At 40.7% G+C, this 17497-nt stretch overlaps 1 protein-coding gene and 1 long non-coding RNA gene across 3 annotated transcripts in view; one reads left to right on the top strand and one right to left on the bottom strand.

Annotated features, from left to right (window-relative positions):
• Positions 1–232: 232 nt before the first annotated feature.
• LOC114220080 (uncharacterized) lies at positions 233–1070 on the bottom strand. The gene is made up of 2 exons (XR_003611516.2): positions 711–1070; positions 233–612 (listed from the first exon to the last, which is right to left on the bottom strand). It is a non-coding gene; the product is annotated as an uncharacterized LOC114220080 (long non-coding RNA).
• HERC6 (HECT and RLD domain containing E3 ubiquitin protein ligase family member 6) overlaps positions 587–17497 on the top strand; it is a 59602-nt gene continuing 42691 nt past the window's right edge. For both annotated transcript variants that reach the window (XM_028117747.2, XM_028117746.2), the window contains exons 1-8: positions 587–903; positions 3056–3215; positions 5694–5770; positions 9394–9621; positions 11374–11471; positions 13192–13319; positions 15004–15140; positions 16038–16105. In XM_028117747.2, coding sequence (XP_027973548.2) covers positions 705–903; positions 3056–3215; positions 5694–5770; positions 9394–9621; positions 11374–11471; positions 13192–13319; positions 15004–15140; positions 16038–16105 — 1095 coding nt within the window. In that variant the 5' untranslated portion in view covers positions 587–704. The remainder of the gene's footprint in view (positions 904–3055; positions 3216–5693; positions 5771–9393; positions 9622–11373; positions 11472–13191; positions 13320–15003; positions 15141–16037; positions 16106–17497) is intronic.

Raw genomic sequence — 17497 nt, 5'->3', positions numbered from 1 at the left:
CCCTCTGCCCTTGTCCCCTCATTGTGTTCTCTCTCTCTCTCTCACATAAATAAAATCTTAAAAAAAAAACCCAAAAGTTTCCTTTGCCCCAAACATCTATTACTTTACTGTTATTTTTCTTTGAGTTGCCACTTGACATTATACTAAATATTTACCTCTTTACAAATAGGAGAATGTTAGTCCCAAGAGGATTTTGCATTTCCACTGCCAAAAACAGCCTAGAAAAAAAGGGTAGGCACTCAGATGCTTTTATTAAGCACTCTAAGTACTCCAGGCATCATTCTGGCATATTCTGTTAACTTACTCTAAGGTTAGATTTGCTGCATTACCGTCCACGTTTCACAGATGTGGTAGCTGAGACACAGCTTCGTTAGGTAACTTGCCCAAAGTCACAAGGCTCATGAATTTGCTTAGCTAGTATCCAAGTAAATGCAGGAGCTCTTCCTCTGGAGTCCCTCTCTGCTCCTCAGCACTGGGTGCTCACGTTTGAGTCCCAAAAGCCATTGACCGGGACGTCAGGATGACTAAGGGTGCCAGGGCGGAGTTGGGGTGAGGGGAGTTGGCCTCCAGTGTGAGATCAGAGCCGGGCTGGTCCACCCAGCTTCCCGGTTTCTGCGAATCAGCACACAGCGGTCATTAGCCTTTAAGAGCCCTTACGCGCGGCGCGGACAGACCAGGCGCAGGCGGCGGGGCGCGGGAACGGGATGTACCTCTACTGGGGCACCAGCCCCCGAAGACCTCTACACCGGAGGCGGACCGGCCGGGATGGCGTCGAGCTGCGACAGGCGGCCTCCGGGGAGCGCCACTCGCTGCTGCTGATGAGCAACGGCGAGGTGCACTCGTGCGGGGACAACAGCCAGGGCCAGCTGGGGCGGAGGGGCGTGCAGAGCGAGGAGCAGCCAAGTGAGTGCGGGACAAAGGCGCGGGGCGGGGGGCCAGGTAGATGCGGGTGCTGGGAGCCCCAGGTCCGCAGGGCCCCAGGATACGGCGAAACGATGCTCTGTGCGTGGGCGCAACTTCGTCAGTTTCGTTTTCCAGAAGCGCAGTTTGTTTCGGTTTCCACTTCAGTTTAAAAGCGAAACTGAGAGCGGAACGTAACGGGACAGCGCTCTTTTGAAGAGACATGGTCCCTCCCACTAAGCCTTTCTAGACCAATCCCTGCCAGTGCGAATCTATCTGGAGTAGTGACCTTCCAAACGTGGTTTATGGGTGGAACATCTCTAACTCTCAGAAATACCGCAGAGCATCTTTTTTCCCCTAAAATTAAAAGTATAATACCATTTTTACCATTACTGATTATTATAGAAACACAGGGAAATAAATTGCCTATAATTCCAATACCCAAAGACAACTATAATATTTTGATGTATTTGCTTTTTTGTTCTATTATATATTTACTTTTATAAAAGCATGTCATTATATAGTTTTGTGTACGCGGTATTTATACAGCTCTATAAATTGCGCTTTTATGAAACATAATATCATGAACATATTGCCCTTTAATTATGTATTTTTTTTGAAAATACATTTTAAATTGTTGCAAAACATTCCAGGCTTTGACAATACAAGTTAATGCTTCTTCTAAAAAAAACCTAAAACATTAGGTTTTTTCCTCATTAGGGACTTTTATAAATAATACTTTATATAATACATAATGGCAATATAAATTGCCATTATTTGACCAAATTTCTGATTACTTACTTAGAATAAATACCAAGAGTTGTGTCTGGGAGGAAAAATTTCTCCTCTATCCTGTTAGCTCTTGTTCTGAAGGTCTGCAAACTAAGCGGACAAAGATTAACCAAAAAAATATACAATTTTATTAATATTTTATGTGCACAGCAGTTCACAGGAAAAAGGGGAAACTCAAAAGTGGTTAAACTCAGGGACTTATATTGCATCTTAGCAAAGAAAAGGGAGTTTGGCCTTTGAAGGATGATCGGTTGTGGGGAAGTGACTTGGAAATATATGGGGGAGACTAATGGAAGATGAGAGTTATTTTGGTTAGGGTTGTCTATGTAGGCTCATCTCAGTGGCAACTCCAGTGATAAGAGTTCCTCTTATCTTTCTGGTATGGGAGAGAATAGCTTTACAAGGGAAATTTATGCCCTACTTTTAGGTGACTAAAGGGAAGGCAGAGAACTCTTCCTGCATCTTTTGATTTTCAGTTGCCTTTGGCACAAAATAATCATTCTGCCAAAGTGGCATATTTTGGGGTGGCATATTCTGATCCACTTTAGGTGGAGATGAGGGGCAACGTGATAATTGATGCCAGATTGTTCTTCAGGAAGGTGATACCAGTCTCTACCTTCATGAGTGTATGAATTCTTGGGGCGTTTTTTATTTTCCCATAGTTTGAAAATAAATTATTGAAAAGGATAAGATCACAAAGGTTTAAAAAAAGAAAACTGAAGTGTTAGCAAAAACTTTACTAGTAGTGATATATTTAGCTCAAAACCTCTAATAATTCAGAGATAAACACTTTGGGAAAACAGTTTAAATTGACTTTTAGGGATCATGCTATAATGATCAGGTTTTCATTTGTGGGTGCCTTTGGCCATTAGAGGCATGTTACTGCATTCTTCTTTGTGAGAGGACCTGGCTTCTGCCTCTCACATTCATGGGGAAGGCTCCCTGCCCATTTCCTCCAGATAAGGGATTGACTATTCTCACTGTTCAGGGCTGGGAAGTCAGAAGGGTAGAGTGGAGGCCATTCCATCTGCTCTCTGTCTCCCTTGGTTTTGTTACCATCATCATAGAGAAATCACAGGCCAAACATCATAGTCTCTACAAGTTCCCCTCTTCCATTAAACTCATCCTTTGGAATGGCAACCACATTCCCATATAGACAGTGGAACACACATTGAGCTGCTTTCCTTCACACCTGCAGTATGGATGTCAGGACTTGATTTGAAAAGTCCATTGGAAAAGATGAGAAATCTGAGTGTCCCTTCTTTTTGAAGAAAGTAAACTTGTTGTCTTAAACTTGTTGTCTTAAACTTGTTGTTCAATTAATAATCTTCTGAGGTGTTTTGTTTTGTTTTTCTTCCTGAAGAACCGATTCACGCATTGGAAACTCTACGCGTTGATCTTGTGAGCTGTGGAAAGGAACACTCTCTTGCTGTCTGTTACAAAGGAAGGGTCTTTGCATGGGGGGCTGGTTCTGAAGGGCAGCTGGGAGTTGGAGAATTTAAGGAAATAAATCTTATACCTAGGTAAGTATAGTTCCATTCATTCATTCATTTATCCAGTATTTTTCAGTTTCATGTGCTTGGCATTATGCAAGATGTCAGGGTACAAAGATGACTGTGATAAACACAGTCCCTAGCCCCAATGATTATAGTGTAGTAAGAGAATGAGACAGGAAAAAACTTCTAACATCAATTGTTACTCAATTAGGGTCCTATGAAGGAGAAAGGCAGGGTGAAATGAGAACATGTGACCCTTTGATCTAAATAAATCTTATGTATTGGAAATAACTGTGGTAAATAAATAAATATAAAAATATATAAATATAAAATATATAAAATATAAAATACACATAAAATATCAATAAAATAAAATAAATATTTTATTTTATTATTATTTTTAAAGATTTTATTTATTTATTTGACAGAGAGAGACACAGCGAGAGAGGGACCACAAGCAGGGGGAGTGAGAGAGGGAGAAGCAGGCTTCCCGCCGAGCAGGGAGCCCGATGTGGGGGCTCCATCCCAGGACCCCAGGATCACGACCTGAGCTGAAGGCAGATGCTTAATGACTGAGCCACCCAGGTGCCCCAATAAATATTATTTTAAAGTAAAAACATTAAATAAAAGATACAGAAAGCGCCTGGGTGGCTCAGTCCGTTGGGCGACTGCCTTTGGCTCAGGTCATGATCCTGGGGTCCTGGGATTGAGCCCCACATTGGGCTCCCTGCTCGGCGGGAGGCCTACTTCCCCCTCTCCCGCTCCCACTGCTTGTGTTCCTGTTCTCGCTGTGTGTGTGTCTCTCGCTCTGTCAATTAAATAAATAGAATCTTTAAAAAAAAAAAAAAAAAGAACTTCATTTTGGACTAAAGCCAAGTCTCCTTGAAAAAACAGCTGCCATTAACAGCTTGAAGGGAGTTTCCTATGAATTCAGTTGCTGTGAAGACAGACTGCCCAGTCAACATCAAAAAACCCTATGGAAACTTCCATACTCTCCTACTGAAGTCCTAAATCCCCTCCATTTTGCTAGGTTGATATATTTAAGGGGATTCCACAAATTTTCCTTTACTGGGAGCTCCCCTCTGTACATGTAAATAAGCCTTGTTTTTTCTCCTGTTAATCTGTCTATTGTCAGTTAATTTGCATGTCCCGTATCGACTGGATCGATACGGGAAAAGGAAGAGTTTTCCTCCCAACATAACCTTTTGGTCTGTCTTAAGCCACTGGATCCTAATAGTTTATGTAGTAAGACGCGGGGTGGTGGGGGGGAGTCATTTCCTCACATACAGCTTCCTAGGACAAATGATATGACAAGCAGTCTGAATTGTGTGTTCATGAATTACATGTTTAAGAATTTTTTTTTAAAAGATTTTATTTATCATTTGACAGAGACAGAGACAGCGAGAGAGGGAACACAAGCAGGGGGAGTGTGAGAGGGAGAAGCAAGCAGGCTTCCCGCAGAGCAGGGAGCCCGATGCGGGGCTCGATCCCAGGACTCTGGGATCATGACCTGAGCCGAAGGCAGAAGCTTAACGACTGAGCCACCCAGGCGCCCCTCATGTTTAAAAGCATGATTTTTAATACTTGGAAGTTACTCTTTGTTACCTCTTCTGGTTTTTAATTGTGTAAGAGAGTGCTGTGGCTTTGGGGGACAAGTATTGAACTTGGAATGAAAAGATGAAGGTTTGAGTCTAGTCCTACTACATGATAACTATAATGTGATTCCCTAGAGCAAACCAGAACTCTGAATTCTACTAGGTTCAACCATATGAAATTGCTGATAGTTATGTTTTTGATCCACGAAAATGGCAATTTAATAGGATTCAACCTAATGATTTCTTTATCGCATAGGGCTTAAATCAGGTGATATAAATAACAGTGTCCTATAAATTCTAAAGCCCTGTGTCATATGTGCATGAAGAAATTTTTCTTTTAAGTCAATAAGTATAGAATAAAAGTAAGTACATTATATACTGCATTAAATGTCTAATAAAAATCACTTTTGTATTATAACTGGATTTGGATTTGTATTCTGCTCTGTACCTTTATACATGTTGATATCAAGTTAAAAATAGTTTGAGGGCTTTGGAATAAGGGTATTACAGAAAAATAAGAAAATAAAGTTATTTCTGGGGAAAATATGCCCAGGTTACCAACAATCCTGAAAATGATGGATGCATAAATGCAGACTTGGTCTGACAGCAGTTTCAGACAAGTAACTCCTTAAAATTACTGAAGATTCCATGCCAATCAGGAAAATCACCATTACTGTGGTGTTTCTGAATACTACCAAACAGCCTTACATATCTGCAGTCATCCAGAGAACTATTTATTCTATTGTAAAAAACATTAAAATAGCCCAGTTTAAAAAGAAAAGAAAAGAAAGGAAGAGAGAGTTATTTCCCTAAACCAAATGTATTACCTGGGATTGTTTTAATATCTGTAGTTCACTTGGTGAGCCACTCTAAAGAAGGATTAATAGATTTTGTGTCATTTTTATTACAGGAAGATAAAAACTCTGACTGGTATAAAAATTATACAAGTTTCTTGTGGACACTACCACTCCCTGGCATTATCAGAAGGTAAAAAAAGGGTTCTTGGATCTTCTAAGTGTAATTACAAAGTGATTTTTTTGAATATGAATGATGCCTGTTGATTTTTAATGCACTGGGCCTCATTTTAATGCATTTAAAAGTTTTTTTTAACTCTTTAGATTTCATAAGCTGTATTGTTCTTCATTTTTTCCCCTATTTTCTTTGTTCTTATTATAGTCTAAGTAGTGCCTAATTCATATCAATGCCATAAAGGGTCATCTCTGTTCACATGACCTGATCTGACTCAGAATTTAATAACAGTTTTATCTGGAACTTTGCCCTTTATGCTGAGTGGTTGTATGTACCAGCAAATTCAGATAGACTAAGGTCTATTTGTCTTTTTTACTTAGATCAAAGACAGAAAAGTCAAGATATCAAAGTTATGACTTTACATTTCTTCTACTAACATCCCCATCCTTTGTCCAGCATCAATCAAAATGCTTGAATGGAGAGTGTTGCAGAAGAAAAACTTTTCTCCTATCCTCTTTGGTTCAGTACCTGGGAGTCTGCAAATTTAAGTGACAAAAGACAGATTGATAAGAGAAAAAGCACACCAGTTTTATTAATATTTTAGTGCATGGAAGTTTACAGAAAAGAAGTGAAACTCAAGAAGTGTTTAGACTTGGGGGCTATGAGCCATTTTAATGAGGGAAAGATTTCGGCTTTGCAGGATGATCGATTGTAGGGAAATACATGGGACTTGGAAATACATGGGAGAAACTAATGGAGGATAAGAGTTATTTTATTAAGGATTATCTGTGAAGTATGGTGATAACATAACATAAAATAAAATTTAAAAAAAAGGGGAGGTTATCTGTGAAGACTCATGTTGAGGCGGACTCTCCGTCTCTGGTGATGAGTCACTGCCGCATCCCGGGTGCAAGAGAAGAGGACACCTTCACAAAGGGAAATATATACCTTGCTTTTGGGTGGATAAGAGGAGGGCAGAGAACTTTTCCCACACTTGTGGATTCTCAGTTGCCCTTAGCTCAAAATAATCCTTGGGGCACCTGGGTGGCTCAGTCGTTAAGCGTCTGCCTTTGGCTCAGGTCATGATCCCAGGGTCCTGGGATCAAGCCCCACATCGGGCTCCCTGTTCCGTGGGAAGCCTGCTTCTCCCTCTCCCACACCCCCTGCTTGTGTTCCCTCTCTCGCTGTGTCTCTCTCTGTCAAATAAATAAATCTTTAAAAAAAACCGAAAAAACAAAATAATCCTTATGCCAGAGTGGCATATTTTGGTTTGGCATATTGTGAGTGCCTTCCAGGGACACGTAACATTTGCATGGCCCCCAGGTGATGTCATATGCATAATGGCAGCTGTGCCACAGGGACTCCGGACATTTCCTGGTTGCCTTCTGTGCACCAGCTACCGTGTGAGATGCCTTACGCCTGTAATCTCATGAAATCACTTAAACACAGAAGCTGCGCATTATTTGTATCCTCATTTTAGAAATGAGGAAATTTGGGCTCAGAGACTTTCCGTGATTTGCCTAAGGTCACACACTAAGAAATAGAAGTGAGATTTGAACCTATACCTGTTTACATGCCAACCCTAAGCACTCAACCGCTGTACCACGCAGGCCATGAGACCATAGCATAATCCTGTGGTTATCGTGTAATTCCGTCCTACCATTTCCAGAGATTTGATGTAGGGCAAGTTATTTCACCTGATGATTTTCTCATCAGTAGGAGTACTTATGGGGTGTTTAGAAGATTCAGTGAAAGAAGGAACACAATATATCCTGTACAATCTATAGCAGATGGCCGGGGTACAAGAAATATAGTCTTTCTTCCTTTCTTGCTTTCCTTCTTCTTAATTATTGAAATAGCTTGAATTATTTCCCCAGGGTATTGATTTGTCTTTATATTGGTCTGGACTGAAGGTTGTATGGAGCCCAGATACCCAGTACATTTGCTATGGTGAACTGTGAGTTCTCATAGACCTTCATATGAGTTTGACATTGTGCAATGGGCCCTCAGAAATACTTTTTTTTTTAAAGATTTTATTTATTTATTTGACAGAGAGAGCGAGAGAGCACAAGCAGGGGGAGTAGTAGAAGGAGAGGGAGAAGCAGGCTCCCTGCCGAACAGGGAGCCCGATGCTAGGCTCGATCCCAAGACCTGAGCCCAAGGCAGGCGCTTAAACATCTGAGCCACCCAGATGCCCCAGAAATACTTTTCAGTGGTAGAAATAACTTTAGAAGAGTTAAAAAAGAAAAATCAGTTATAATAAACATAAAAATCTGAGCTATGTTAGCATTTTTCTGGGTAAACAATGAAGCATTAGAAGATCTTGATTTTGGGGCGCCTGGGTGGCTCAGTTGGTTAAGCGACTGCCTTCGGCTTGGGTCATGATCCTGAAGTCCCGGGATCGAGTCCCGCATCAGGCTCCCTGCTCATCAGGGAGTCTGCTTCTCCCTCTGACCCTCTTCCCTCTCGTGCTCTCTATCTCTCATTCTCGCTCTCTCAAATGAATAAATAAAATCTTTAAAAAAAAAGATCTTGATTTTTGACCTCATGTAAATTATCCATCTCTGGTCAAATTCAACATAAAATGTTGATGGTCTTTTACTCCCATAGAGTCATTCCACAAATATTTTTTAAGTGCCTATGTTTCCAGCAAAGAAGATAAAGCAGTGAACAAACCTAAGATTCAGTTTTCATGGAGCTTATATTCTGGGGGGTGTGTAGGGGAAGTGAGCCTTAAATACATAGACAAATAATTATGTCATATAACAGAGGTAAGGGTATGAAGAAAAGTAAGGCCAGGTAAGGGGATGGGATCAAGTACTTGAGTGGAGGAAAGGAATCTTTCTCTTTTATAAAGGATGTTAGGGAAACTGTTATAAGGTGAGCAGAGACCAAAAGAAGGGAGGAAGGGGGACATAATGCTAAGGCCATGGTCCAGAGGTATGATCTAGATGCAAAGGCCATTAATGAGGTAGCAGCATGCTCAGCAGTATGCTTAGGAACAGCAGGGTCCCTGGAAAGGTCTGAACAAGGGGGAGATAAGTTCTGAGACGTGTCATGGAGAATCCTGGTGACCTGGGGCTTGTGAGCATTGGTGAGAATTGGCCTTTTATTGAGTAAGATAGCAAATTCCTAAAGGGTTCAGTCTGACTCATTTTTTTTAAAAGAACACTCTGGCTGCTCTTTGGAAAACAGACAAAGATGGACTCTGGGAGCCCAGTGAGGGGCTATTGTAAACTTCCAGGAGAAAAATGATGGTGGCTTGGTGGCTAAGGTGGTAACAGTGGAGAGGTGAGAAGTGGTCAGATCCCAGACATATTTTAAAGATAGAGACTTCAGGATTTGCTAGCCTGAAGGGTGTAAGAGAAAGAAGGGAGTCAAGGATGACTCCAAGATTTCTGGTCTGAGCAGCTGGAAGAGCAGAGTTGCCCTTAACTGGAGGGAGAAGAGGAGTGGATGTTGTTGGAAGGGACTTTTGAAGGTGTTCCTGACCATCCTCCTTGCTTTTAGTCAGAATACTCTAACCTCCTTTATCCCTATTTTAGTTATTAATGACTTTTAAAATGAGGGTGGTAGTTTCTACTTGAATTTGGTGTTCCAATGTGTTTGTAATTCTCAATTTCTCTGCTTTATTTTTATAGATGGCCAACTGTTTTCATGGGGAAGTAACAGCCATGGGCAGCTGGGCCTGGGGAAGAAGCTCCCCTCCCAAGCCAGCCCGCAGAGGGTGAGGTCCCTGGACGGCATCCCCCTCGCTCAGGTGGCTGCAGGCGGGGCCCACAGCTTCGCCCTCTCTCTCTCCGGGGCTTCATTTGGCTGGGGAAACAACAATGCAGGGCAGCTGGCCCTCCAAAAGAATAATGTCCCAGGTAACGAGATAGTCTTCTTCTTGCAGTAAATCATTCTTTCTCTCCAGTTGGAAGACCAACTCTGCAAAGAGGATTCTCGACGATTAGAGCAGTGATTCCCAAACTTTGTGACACATTAGAATCACCTGGGGAGCCATCTTAATTTTTGATTGCCACTATAATATATTACCACAAACTTGTGACTTAAAACAACATAAATTTGGGCACCTGGGTGGCTCAGTTGGTTAAGCGACTGCCTTTGGCTCAGGTCATGATCCCGGGGTCCTGGGATTGAGTCCCACATCGGGCTCCCGGCTCAGCGGGGAGCCTGCTTCTCCCTCTGACCTTCTCCCCTCTCATGCTGTTTCTCTCTCGCTCGCTCTCTAATAAATAAATAAAATCTTTTAAAAAAAATAAAACAACATAAATTTATTATCTTACAGTTCTGGTGGTCAGAAGTTTGATTCAGTTCTAACGGGGCTAAAATCAAGGTATCAGTAGGGTTGTGTTCCTTTCTGGAGGCTTCAGGGCAGCCAGGTAGGGGATGGAGATGGGCATTGCACCATTTTCTTGTCTTTTCCCCCTTCTAGAGTCCACCTGATTCCTTGACTCATAGCCCCCTTCTTCAAAGCCAGCAATGGCTGGTGAAGTCTTCCTCAGGTCACATTACTCTGACAGTGATTCTTCTGTTAAAGAACCTTTGTAATTACATTGGACCCACCCAGATAATCCAGGCTAACCTCCTTATTTTATTTTATTTTTTATTTTTTTTAAGATTTTATTTATTTGAGAGAGAGCAAGCGTGAAAGAGCACAAGCAGTGGGGGAGGGGTAGAGTGAGAGGGAGAAGAAGACTCCCCGCTGAGCAAGGAGCCCGACCTGGGGCTCCATACAAGGACCCCGGCACCAAGACCTGAGCCAAAGACAGATACTTAACTGACTGAGCCACCCAGGTGCCCCTAACCTCCTTATTTTAAGGTCAACAGATTAGCAACTTTAATTCTATCTGCTTCATTAACTCCTCTTTGCTGAGTAACCTAACATATCCACAGCCTCTGAGGAAGGACACGGACAACTTTGAAGCCCCTTATTTTGTCTGCCATAAGAGCATTTAAAAATCCCAGCGCCCAAGTTAGACCCCATACCAAGTAAATCAGGATGTCTGGGGTTGGAAGCCAGGCATCAGTCTTTATTAAAGGTTCCACAGATTATTCCAATGTGCAGCCAAGCTTGCACATTGGATCAGAAGATGCTAACAGGAGAAACAACCAGTTCGTCTGATAATCCTTAAACAAACTCACTGCGAAATCTTCCCCATGAGCCCATGAGCCCTATCCCTCCTCCCTCCTCTGTTCAGTGCTTACAGTACTGGCTAACAGATACTCAGCCAGTACTTACATCTCATTTCGTTTAACTCTGTCAACATGAAGTAAGTCCTCTTATTTTCTCAATTATTATTGCATGCTTGCAGAACACCTACTATGTGACAGAAATGAATATAACATAATGGCACTATTATTGGGAATAAAGGTCTTAAACCTTAGCTTTCTAGGAGAATAGCCTTAGGCATTCCAGAAGATTAAATAGTTTTCAGAGATAGATGCTAAAAGACTGTTTTTCTTTCTTTTCCAAAGCAGGGCCTTCCCTCTGTTTATAATACTTCTGAGTGCTCATTTTAAAAATTATGTTAACGAATTATAAGATGATAAAAATATTAAAAGACGTGAAAACTCATGAAATCTGAGTCTTATACTCTAGAGATTCTTTCTTTCAGTACTGCAAAGCTCCAAGCCTCGTTCAATTGGTGCGCTGAAGAATCTAGGTGTGATTTATATCAGCTGTGGTTATGAGCACACTGCGGTGCTTACCCAGGTAATTTAAAATGTTTTGCTATTTTTTTTTTGAATTCCTGAGAAATGTTACCACAATGTACATGTACTGACTGTTGTTGAAAGCAATATGTGTATCAGTATCTCAACATATCCATTCAATATACAAATATCTAAAGAGGAGAAATTAACCAAATATAAACCATGAAATTTTTTTAAAGGATTTTTTTTTTTGTTAAGATTTTATTTATTTATTTGACAGAGAGAGAGAGAGACACAGCGAGAGAGGGAACACAAGCACGGGGAGTGGGAGAGGGAGAAGCAGGCTTCCCACCGAGCAGGGAGCCCACTGCGGAGCTCGATGTGGGGCTCGATCCCAGGATCCTGGGATCATGACCTGAGCCGAAGGCAGACGCTTTAACGACTGAGCCACCCAGGCGCCCGTATAAACCATGAAATTTTCAAGATCTTATAACAGAAGCTAATTTCAGCTTTAAGAAATATATTTAGATACCCACTAAATTAGATTAACGGGGTGCCTGTTTGGCTCATTTGGTAGAGCATGCAACTCTTGATCTTGGGGTTGTAAATTTGAGCCCCACGTTGGGTGTATAGATTGCTTAAAAAGAAAATCTTAAAAAAAATTTAAAAAAACGATTAATATAGGAGTTAATCCTTTTAGCAATTATTCATTCATAATGTAGTTATACAGATGAAAATTAATGTAGAAGCAACCAAGTAACTTTTACAGGTTTCAATAACCCAAATTATAGACTAGAACCTACTTTGTTCCATTTCTTGCTTGGCATAATTACAAGCCCGCTTTGTAAATGTTTGCCTCCTCTTCTTGTACTGGCCAAATAGTATGTTCCAGTGGGATGGATTCTCTCCATAGCCATAAGGAATAGACTTGAAAACTATTTGTGTGGAAAAAAAAAAAAGAAGAAAGAAAACTATTTGTGTGGTTGAAATGTTTATTTAAAAACTAAATGAATCGGGCGCCTGGGTGGCTCAGATGGTTGAGCGTCTGCCTTCGGCTCAGGTCGTGGTCCGAGGGTCCTGGGATCGAGTCCCGCATCGGGCTCCCTGCTCGGCGGGGAGTCTGCTTCTCCCCCTCCCCCTGCTTGTTCTCTCTCTGTCTCTCTCGCAAATGAATAAATAAAACCTTTAAAAAAAATAAAAACTAAATGAATCACTGACCTCTATCTCTGAAACAAATACATTATATGTTAATTAATTAAATTTAAATAAAAAACATTCATATAAGCTAAAAAGTGAATAAAAACTAAATATCTAAAGTAATTTGCATTATTTATTTTTTATTAGAGAGAGAGTGTGCATGTACATGAGTGGGGGGCGGGGGGCAGGGGCGGCAGGAGTAGAGAGAGAATCCCAAGGACACCTCGCCTGCTCCCCCACTCACACGCACTCTATCGCTCTCTAAAAAAGAATCTTTTGAAAAAAGATTATTTTCAGAGATCACAAAGAAATAAAGCAACCGGCTACTGAAATGTTAGTGTTACTCTTGAACCAATTAATTTGTCCATCCATTCATTCTACAATGAATGCCAACGGTTTTTCACATTTAATGAGTTAACCCTTACATTTATTACTAGAAATAATAAATATAAGACCCCTCCCCTTTATATAGAGCTTATATTTCACATAGTGCTGTCATACAATTCTCTGATGATACTTAATCTTTAAGTTTTTAGTTACTTTTTAAAATCTGAAATTAATCTGATTCTGTCTTTTTCAAACAGACCGGGAAAGTGTTCACGTTTGGAGGCAATAGCTACGGACAGCTGGGACACAGCCCCACTGCTGAGAAGGAAGGTCCACAACTCATGGAAGGAATTGATGGCCTAGTTTCACAGATAGATTGTGGAAGGTAAGGGGCTAGTTTTTTGTTTTTAGTGTGAGTAGAAAGTGTTATATTTTATTACTTTGAAATGATTCCTCAGGGCAACCCTCTCAGGTCCCCCCTTCCGAAGCTTTGTACTATGGTTCAGTAAACTTGGCTGTTCATCAGAAAAAAAAAAAGACTCCTCAGCAATGTTATCAAACCTTAAAACCCAAAATATGTGACTACTCCTTTTATAGATCATTTTCCTTTCTGAAAATTTACTTCTTTCAAATATAGTTTAAGTTTTCTATTTTTTCTAATTTATTCCAGACATTTCATTTATTTAATAAGAATTTATTAGAAGTCTACTGTGTATAGACCACCTTACTAGGTGCTGGGGGTTGGGAGGAGGGTTTAAAATGAAAATAGAGGTGGGGCACCTGGGTGGCTCAGTCGGTTAAGCGTCTGCCTTCAGCTCAGGTCATGATCTCAGGGTCCTGGGATTGAGCCCCACATCAGGCTCCCTGCTCAGCAGGGAGTTTGCTTCTCCCTCTCCCTCTCTCTACCACTCTGCCTACTTGTGCTCTCTGTCTCTCTCTCTCAAATAAATAAATAAAACCTTTTTTTTTAAGATTTTATTTATTTATTTGAGACAGAGAGAATGAGAGATAGAGAACATGAGAGGGAAGAGGGTCAGAGGGAGAAGCAGACTCCCTGCTGAGCAGGGAGCCCGATGTGGGACTCGATCCTGGGACTCCAGGATCATGACCTGAGCCGAAGGCAGTCGCTTAACCACCTGAGCCACCCAGGCGCCCGTAAATAAATAAAATCTTAAAAAATAATAAAATAAAATAAAAATAGTGGTGTTTGCCTACTTAAGTTGATAAGACAAGATTTAAAGTATTCTCATGCAAATAGAAGATAATATGTATTTGCATATGCATTCAGAGTTTTGCATAACCTAATTATGAGGACACTGAATATTATCTACCCAATTCATAAAAAACAAAGCTTACATTTAGAACAAAATGGTATAGGGCGCCTGGGTGGCTCAGATGGTTAAGCGTCTGCCTTCAGCTCAGGTAATGATCCCAGGTTCCTGGGATCGAGTCCCGCATCGGGCTCCCTGCTCCTTGGGAGCCTGCTTCTCCCTCTGCCTCTCTCTCTCTGTCTCTGTCTCTCATGAATAAATAAATAAAATAAAAAAATCTTAAAAAAAAAAAGAACAAAATGGTATAGGATACCTGGGTGGCTCAGTTGGTTAAGCGGCTGCCTTTGGCTCAGGTCATGGTCCCAGGGTCCTGGGATCGAGCCCCGCATCGAGCCCTGCATCGAGCCCCGCATCGAGCCCTGCATCAGGCTCCCTGCTCTGCGGGAAGCCTGCTTCTCCCTCTCCCACTGCTTCCCCTCCTTGTGCTCGCTCTCTCTCTCTCTCTCTTCCTCTGACAAATAAATAAATAAAATAAAATAACAAAACAAAACAAAAAAACACAAATGGAAGAAACTACAGTAAAGACCCACTGATAATATTCTATCTTTAAGGTTAGTAATAAGTTAATATTCTCCTACCATTTGTTTAGTCACATCATTTGGTACCCTGTCACCCTGACATTATGATAAGGGATCTGAGTACTTACTATAAGATAAATCTGGTATTTTGTGTTAGGAGACATCATCTTTCTCAAAAAGTGTGAGTACTTTGATCTTCATTATATTCTGTCTCTTGCAGTTACCATACCCTTGCATATGTCTACACCACTGGAAAGGTAGTGTCTTTCGGTCGCGGACCAAGTTGCAAAAGCAGCCCAACTCATCTGGAGGCTCTGACAGAGAACACTGACTTTACCTGCCTGATTTCTGCTGATGGTATGAGTGGTCCCACTAATTTATGATTTTGTTTTAATTGATGCCACTGGAGGAGAAATATTACTTATCTTCTTTTCACAAGAGTACATAGAACTGTGGTTCTTTTTGTACTGTTATTTTTAATCTGTACAATATGCATCTTTTCTTATGTAATGATTCCTGGAGGTTTTGTTTTTTTTCTAAAGATTAGGGTAATACGAAAAAGATCCCAAGTCGATGAACTATCAGAGAGATGCACTTTTATATATTTAATCAAACCTCTTCTAGGGGCACCTGGCAGGATCACTTGGTGGAGCATGTGACTCTTGATCTCAGGATTGTGAGTTTGAGCCCCATGTTGGGTGTAGAGATTGCTTAAAATCAAATAAAAAAACAAACAAACAGATAAATAAAAAAACCCTCTTCTAAAGTACCTCACCCTGGTTTCATTATGTAAATGCATGAAAAATTAAATTTTAAGAATATACAACATGTAACCTGATCAAAATTAATCTTTTATGGTGCTTGTAGTCAAAATTCATCTAGAAGAATATAAATTACCAATAAATAAGTAAATTTAGTTTGGTAATATATCAGATTTTGTTTTAAAAATTTTATTTATTTTAGAGAGAGAGAGAGAGCATGCACAAGAGCACGGGGTTGGGGGGTAAGCAGAGGGAGAGGGACAAACAGACTCTATGCTTCTGGAAGGTCCAATGTGGGGCTCAATCCCACGACCCTGAGATCATGACCTGAGCTAAAATCAGAGTCAGACACTTAACTGACTGAACCACCCAGGCACCCCAATATATCAGGTTTTTTTTAAGACTATGTTTTTAGAGCAGTTTAAGGTTTATAACAAAAGATTTATTTTTTTACTTCTAAAAACAATAAGCATGGATTTATACTTTCTTTTAGACCTTGTGGATTTTCAAGTCAAACATATTTTTGCTGGAACACATGCCAATTTTGTGACAACTTATCAGGTATCTATTATACTTTCTGTTTCTTTTAAAAATATTCTTTAAAAAACCAAAAACAAACAAAAACAAATAAAAATCATTTTTTTCCGTCTTGATGTCAGAGCAGTGTTTCAAACATTGTGTCATTTGTATGTATTCAAATTTTTTACTAAGAAAATCCTCTGTTAGAATGCTTTTTAAAAAATAATTCTGAGGGGCACCTGGGTGGCTCAGTTGGTTGGGTGTCTGCCTTCGGCTCAGGTCATGATCCTGGAGTCCTGGGATCGAGCCCTGCATCCCTTCCTGCTCGGCAGGAAGCCTACTTCTCCCTCTCCCTCTGTCACTGCCCCTGCTTGTGCTCTCTCTCTCTGTCAAATAAATAGATAGAATCTTAAAAAAAAAAAAAATTCTGTCATTTTAGGGTTGCCTGGGTGGCTCAGTTGGTTGGGCATCTGATTCTTGGTTTAGGTTTGGGTCTTGATCTCATGGGTTGTGGGATGGCCCTGTGTCAACTAGGCTCCATGCTCAGTGGGGAGTCTGCTTGAAAGATTCTCTTCCTCTACCCCTCCCCCTACTTGCTCACACACTCCTCTCTCTCCAATGAGTAAATAAATCTTTTTTAAAAAATGAGGTATAACCTCTTTAAAAAAACATCCTGTAATTTTCACTTCCTCCTAAGAGATGAGACCCCCAAACCTAAATTCATTGCTTCTACACTGTTTATCATTAAGTAATATTGATGATAATAACAGCAGTGATTAATATTAATTGTAGTCATCATGAGTTAGGTACCAATTAAAATACTCCGAGTCGATTGACACATTTAATCCTCATGTCAACTCCAATTGGTATTATTTCCCCCATTTTACAGATGAAAAAACTGAGTCTTAGAGAAGTAGACTTACTGAAAGTTGCACTGCTAAGAAGTGGCAAGGCTAGATTCAAACCCAGGCAATCCAGCTCCAAAGCTTATACCATTATCCACCATACTGTAGTACCCTCCTAATTGTTGACAGAGAGGATTTTATTATATTTCTGGGTTGGTTCTGAAATGTCTGTATGGAGACAGAAGTATACAGGCATGCCTCATTATATTGCACTATGATTTAGTGCATTTTTTACAAATTGAAGGTTTGTGGCAATCCTACATGGAACAAATTTATGGGAACCATTTTTCCAACAGCATTTGCTCACTTCTTGTTTCTGTGTCACATTTTGGTAATTCTTACAATATTTTAAATTTTTCCATTATTCCTATCTTTTTTTTTTTTTAAACATGTTATTTGATTGGACAGAGAGAGACATAGCCAGAGAGGGAACACAAGCAGGGGGAGTGCGAGAGGGAGAAGCAGGCTTCCCGTGGAGCAGGGAGCCAGATGCGGGGCTTGATCCCAGGACCCTGAGATCATGACCTGA

The sequence above is a fragment of the Eumetopias jubatus genome, unplaced genomic scaffold (genome assembly GCF_037043125.1).
Source record: "Eumetopias jubatus isolate StellerSeaLion01/CBP00866 unplaced genomic scaffold, mEumJub1_p1.0 scaffold_2, whole genome shotgun sequence".
NCBI lineage: Eukaryota > Metazoa > Chordata > Mammalia > Carnivora > Otariidae > Eumetopias > Eumetopias jubatus.
This window is presented reverse-complemented; position numbering and strand designations above follow the sequence as displayed.